We start from the raw sequence: 6,533 nt of genomic DNA, 5'->3' as shown, positions 1-6,533 counted from the left end.
CAGGGAGGTGATTGTGCCCCTGTACTCAGCACTGGTGAGGCCACAGCTTGAATACTGTGTTCGATTCTGGGTGCCTCAGTATGAAAGACATTGAGGCCCTATAGTGTGTCCAGAGAAGAGCAATGAGGCTAGTGAGGGGTTTGGAGGGCATATGGTATGAGGAGAGGATGAGGGAACTGGGTTGTTTAGACTGAAGAAGAAGGGGTTCAGGGGAGATATTGCTCTCTACAACTACCCAAAGGGAGGTTGTAAAGAGGCCAGTGTTGGTCTGTTCTCCCAACTAACTAGCAATAGGATGAGAGGTTTAAGTTTAATGGTTTAAGTTGTTTAAGTTGTACCAGGGGAGGTTCAGGGGAAGTTTAGGTTCGATATTAGGAAAAATTTCTTTATTGAAAGAGTGGTGAGGCATTGGAACAGGCTGCCTGGAGAGGTGGTAGCATCACGATCCCTGGAGGTGTTCAAGAAGTGTTTAGATGTGGCGCTTCAGGATATAGTTTAGTAGTTGTAGTAGTTGGGTTATGGTTGGACTTGATGGTCTAACTGATGCTGTGGTTCTATGATTCTACATGGACAATAATTTCCTGAAACTGCTCTACATTGTTTTCTGCTGGTGGTTTCTTCCACAAGCCTCCAATGTTGTATATCAACTGAAATTACAGAACTTGGGAGCTAGACTTCAAGCAACCACTTTTCACCTTTTAAGTTGACCAGTGTACCTCTTCCAAGCCTGTTTTTACTTTCACTTGTTTTTACATTTTTTACAACTAGGCTCTGAACCAGCTTAGTTACACTTCTGCTGTCTTTCCCTCTAGGCTGCAGTTGGTTTTCCTTTAGACTGTTAGTCTAAAATATTGGACCAAATATTTTATACTAACAGTAAGTGATCATGGCTTGCTCTGATAACAGAAATTGCTGAAATTTTGCCTCTAGATACAATGGAGCTAACTGTCCAAGAAGCGGACAAGTGACTTAAGTGGGAAGAAGTACCAAAAGGCCTCTTAAACTTCTGTAACTTTAAACTAGGCCTTTTGAGTGGCTGTTAGGAATAGCCTGGTGGGTATGTGTTGAAGAGTTTTACCTGTACTGTTCCCACTACCATCTGTGTCCTACTGACTGAGCTGCATGAAGGCCAAAGGGAGTGATCCCTCCTCTCCTTCTCAGATTTATTGCTTGTCACTGCTCCCAGAAAATTTCCTCTGATCATTGTTATAGCAACAAGCCTGTTGCTGCCTGCTGACATGTCATCATCTTCCTTGTGCACATCCATGCTATTTGTTCTACGCATCTGTTCAGACCAGGCCTGTTGTCGTATAAAAGAAACCAGATGGTGCAAAGCAGAACAAAGAAGATTAGTGAGCAAAGAGAGAATTACACCACTTTGTTTTTGTTGGTTTGCAGCCCAGATCCTGGTGGAGTGCTTGCATCTGTTCTTTTGGTATTTAGATTTCCCTCAGCTGACAGTAGGGCAACAAGCTTGGGTCACATCAACCGTGTGTTGCGCAGAAGGCTACAAACAACCTCTTCGTTCCTGAATGTTGACCTCTCTACCCTTAGAGTCACAGGCAAGTGCCTTAGGTTTGGGATTTTAGCTTGGCATTTGTTCCTCATACTTCACTGCTCTTACTGTAATGATCTTTATTTTAGTATGCAAATATGGGCTATTAGTATTTTCTTCTTTTGCCGTCTCAAAATTGTGTGTTACCGCTGACAGCCTGGGGTCTTGGAAGAAGTAGCATGAGAGGAACCAAAGCATTCTAGCACTGACTTAGGAATGTGAGCTTTCCTCAGTGCATCAGAGGCTTTTGCTAGGTGACCTAGCTCTGTTGAATGAGATAGGCTGCCCCAAAATTCATTAAAAAAAAATAAAAAGGCCAAGATTTGTGACTATGGGTTCACAGATTACTTTGAAAGGTATACAGTGAATTGGACAAGAACCTGTATCACCAGACACTGAAATGCAAAGTCCTCAAACTATTTAAAAAATGCCAGTTTGAGATGGTTCCCTTCACCACCCCCTGCCATTTCCTTTGCTTATTTAAAAAATTGCAGTAACAAGTGTTTATAACTAAACCTCAAAGTTCTCTAGGCAGAAATCCTCTTCTGTGAATCTGCAACTGCTTACCATCTTAGGAAAGAAATTGGTAACATTATGGTTTAGCTCCAGTCAATCTCAGCACTGAGGATTTGTGAAGACTAAAAATAGATGTGGTGCTTCAGAATGTGGTTGAAGCATGTGACTTAATAAACCCGGGTTAATGGTTGGTAGAGTGAGGTTAATGGTGGGACTCAATGTTCTTAAAGGTCTTTTCCAACTAGAACAATTTTGTAATTCTGTGACTGCCTTGCCACACTGAAACCAAACAAATGCATATAGGCATTTACATTGTGCACAGCTGTTACTTGGACCTATTTGCAGTCACCTGCTGTTTCTGTTAGCATTAAGCAAGAAAGATGTATCCTTTCACCTTACACTTTCAGTGAGCAACAGAGGCTTAATTGAACTCCAACAAAGCAAATTACTCCTTTTACCATACTGTCACTGAATGCAGCAATGCAAGCCATTTAACTTGTGTTTGCTAGGTACAGGGAGGGAGATTGTGCTAGATCATGTAGCAGTATGAGATGTACTCACTGTGGTGTTTGCTTTTCCTTTCAGGGTTGAAGAAGGAAAATGGGGAGAACCTTTTAAACAACTGTAAGTACAAATGTTTTGTAGAAAAGGTCCAGGGACATAGTACTATAATTTCTCTGTTTACAGGATACTTAGACTTTTGAGATGAAAAAGCCAGGGAAGTGCATGACCCAGGGAATACTGCAGCACATTTTCTTGCAGTCAGGCTGGCTCTTCAGTGTTTGCAGAATCAGATATTCTGACTTGGTGGCAAGAAGCACTTGCTTTAATGCTGGTTATGGGAACTAGGAACACACAGATGAACTGCTGTTTGTGCACTTTGCACAAGGTCTGCAGTTGCTGTGGGCCAAGACTCTTGCTGTAATCCTTCAAAATATATTTTCCCTCCTGCCCCTTCCTTTCTGCAGAAAGGTTTGGCAATAGCTTTCTGTCAGATCTGAGCCAAACTTTGCAATATACAGAGAAAGGCGTGGGAGAGGGGGAACAACTATCCACAGTGAGAGCAAGGCAGTGGCCCAGTCCTGTAGCAGGGCAAGTTCTCAGTCCCTTTCCTGTTCTGTGCACTCCTGCATGGTCTTAAACCTCCTCTGGTAACAAGGAGGACCAAGTCCCCTTCTAGGGGACTATATCAGTCTTCTGCAGAGTCGTGGAGCCTTGCATGTTAGCTTTCTATCTTCAAATGGGCTCTGAGAATTAAGTGGTTTGGATATAACTTTTTTCCAGCTGAGTAATACATCACTGTGCTGTTGGCACAGCCACTATAAATAAACTGTTGGAGGAAGAGGACACTATTTTTTCATTGTTGTTGTCAAGGTTGACCTGGAGGTAACCTGATGAAATTAGTTTGTGGGTTTTTTGGGTTTTGTTGGTTTTACTTTATTTTTTGCAAACCGTTCTTCAGGAATTCTGTGACACTTAAAGCTATACTGACTATGTTAGTCTTGCCTTTGTTCTACAGGTGGGATGTTACAAATAATGGGAAGATGGCCTCCACTGAATTCACAAGTGATGTGTAGCATCTGTTTTGTGCATATTTTGGTGGTAATGTGTGTATTAAAGCTTAGAGCCCTGGTGTGGTTGTTTATGTGGGAGTTCCTCAGTATTTTCCATTTTTAAGAAGTCTTAAAAGATAAAACAACACAACCCAAACAAACAAAAAATCAAAAGCAAACTAAGGATGTTCTTTTTTTATACAGTACCAAGAGAGGTTTAGTCTCTAAATGAAACCTACATGTCATTATTGTGAGAGCTATAAAAATGTAAATGTTTAGGTTAATTATCAGTGCATGTCTTTGTGCCTAATAATCTGTGTGTGTAACTGTATGCACAGACACACCAATGGCCTTTCCCTCTGTACAGCTGTGGTCATATATCAAACAAAGCAAAGTTTGTAGAGGCAATTTTTTTTTTTAACTAGGTAAACAGTTACAATTGGGGAAAATAAACAGTATCTCATATGTACAACTATACATACGGGCTTGTGTGTCTGAAAATTGGCTTGATGGAAAAGTAGTGACTCTTCAACCAAAATTATTTGTTTACCCCACACCTATCATGGGATGCTTGTAACCATGACACTTGGTTTCACTCCTTCTGGAGGCACTGCTTTCAGCAAAGACTGTCTCTTGACATCCCTGCCCTCTTACGCATGTGCCGGCAGTCATGTGGGCCTTTCCCAAAGCAACACTCTGATTTCCCTCAATCAGCTAAAGCAGAGCTGCCTTTTCTTTGACAGGCTGTGGGACACGAAGACAGGCGTTCTCCTTTGCAGGAGTAGAGAGAATAGTGGGTGGGCAGCGTGCGCGGGATGGGGAATGGCCGTGGCAGGCCAGTATTCAGCTCGATGGGATCCACCGCTGCGGTGCCTCGGTGATCAGTAATACCTGGCTAGTGACTGCAGCCCACTGCTTCAGAGGGTAAGTCATCAGTACCTGGCTGATCCTACAGGCCCTAGGACTCCTGGGCATGCTGACCTTTTGTGGGCCACTAACATCTGTACCTGTTGAGAGATAATGCAGTTTGGCTCTTCTCTGTCGTGTTAGGCAAACCTTTGGGGATCTTGTTTTGTGTGGCTGTGGCATAACCTCAAATATCTTACAGACGAAGAGATCCTCGGAGATGGACTGCCAGCTTTGGAATTCTACTGAGACCTCCAAAACAGAGAAGATTTGTCCGAAGAATTATCGTCCATGAAGAATACAGTGATTTTGTCCTTGATCATGAAAATGATGTGGCTGTTGTGCAACTTGCCTCTCCTATCGAGTTCACAAGTGATGTGCACAGTGTCTGTCTTCCTGAAGCATCTCACCATTTCCCAGACAACAGTTCCTGTTTTGTCACAGGCTGGGGAGCTATGGAGAATGATGGTGAGTGTCTCCTTATTCTCTCTTTGGTCATAAATGAGGCTTCAGTTAATCCAATGACTTAGGTGAGTTTCATTCAAATTAGTCCACATCAGTGAGTTTTAAGATGATGGGTCTGTAAATTTACTTATGAGAGCAATCAAATTATATTGATTGTGTTTCATGGTAGATTCTTGGGGTGTGCAGTGATTGCAGTTAACAAAGTGGGTCTTCCCAATGATATCAAGGACATATCTTGTATCTTATTGTTGAATTCAACACTGAAACATGTACAAGAATCCCTTTGGCCATTATGCTAAAGAGCTTCTGGTGAGGATGAAAGTTGGAGAAGGGAAAAACTGAAGGACTTTAGGGTGGGAGGGGATGTGAAACTTGTTTCTTCCTGAAACATTGTCCGGGTAGCTCCCTTCATTGCCTGTAATGGCAGACAATCTCTAGGAAAATTTAGCTACTCCTAATTCTTGAGTGCTTTAGGTTGCGTACCCTGTCTGCAAATTCTAATTGCCACTTCTCCTAGGCTATGGTGTCAATAACCTTCGACAAGCGGAAGTGAAAATTATAGGCACTTCGATTTGTAATAGAAGAGAAGTGTATGGTGGAGCCATATCACCTGGAATGTTGTGTGCTGGATACTTGGAGGGGCAGGTGGATGCCTGCCAGGTAAGTCTCTTCATAGGTAATAGTAATAGGGAAATAGGTGGGGTGGAAAGTCATTGTCATGGACGAATTAGGCTTATGTGGGGGGAGAAGTCAGGCTGTTCTCCACAGACATGTTTCCTAGAAACAGAATATACTTTGAGGAATCCTGATTAAGTTCATGGGGTTGAGTTTCCTGAAAGATGTAAATGGAGTTTTATAGCTCATGGGCTGAAGACTTCACTTAAGTGCTTGCTCTTTATATATAAAACACATGGGAGAGAATACAGATGTGAAGGTCTAGAGTGGGAGAGGCTGAATTAGACACAGGCTGTCAGCCTCTGTCTTGTCAGTAAACCGTGTGGAGGTTAAGTTATAGCTGTGGTCTAGAAACAAATCAGCTAGAGCAATTTGAGGCTTGCCACATTAGCGAAGTGAACACTGCTTACTTTGTTCCTGCCTGTTGACATTTTTCTTTTTAGGGTGACTCTGGTGGGCCACTGGTGCATGTGAACTCGAGAGGAATCTGGTATCTTGTGGGAATAGTGAGCTGGGGAGATGAATGTGGCAAGGAAAATAAACCAGGAGTGTACACACGAGTGACTTACTATCGAAACTGGATCTACGCCAAAACGGGCATTTGAAACCTGTGGAGGATAAAGTTTTGTGGGCTGTGTACAGCTATCCCTCTGACACATTCTGCTCTGTGGTTACCCTCTGAACATCTGCTGGCTTAGCTATGGTCATGTATCAAGTGCCAGCAAGCTCAGAGTAGTCTAGGACTTGAAATTGGTTTGGCCTACAGTTGGACAGGAACAGACATGATTCACAGGACAGCTGTTTTTTCAGGAAGTACTCTGTCAAAGGGACAACTGCCTTGGTCTGTGTGCAATATACTGACC

At 42.8% G+C, this 6,533-nt stretch overlaps 1 protein-coding gene across 1 annotated transcript in view; it reads left to right on the top strand.

Moving 5' to 3' along the window:
* Positions 1-6,275, top strand: part of LOC104398802 (transmembrane protease serine 11E-like) — a 16,565-nt gene extending 10,290 nt beyond the window's left edge. Inside the window, 6 exon segments of the mRNA XM_010008956.1 lie at positions 1,399-1,562; positions 2,657-2,695; positions 4,368-4,548; positions 4,733-4,998; positions 5,513-5,655; positions 6,114-6,275. Coding sequence (XP_010007258.1) covers positions 1,399-1,562; positions 2,657-2,695; positions 4,368-4,548; positions 4,733-4,998; positions 5,513-5,655; positions 6,114-6,275 — 955 coding nt within the window.
* Positions 6,276-6,533: the final 258 nt, after the last annotated feature.

Source organism: Chaetura pelagica, unplaced genomic scaffold (assembly GCF_000747805.2).
Source record: "Chaetura pelagica isolate M959 unplaced genomic scaffold, ChaPel_1.0 scaffold221, whole genome shotgun sequence".
NCBI lineage: Eukaryota > Metazoa > Chordata > Aves > Apodiformes > Apodidae > Chaetura > Chaetura pelagica.
The sequence above is the reverse complement of the archived record's forward strand: the minus strand, read 5'-3'. Positions and strand labels throughout refer to the sequence as shown.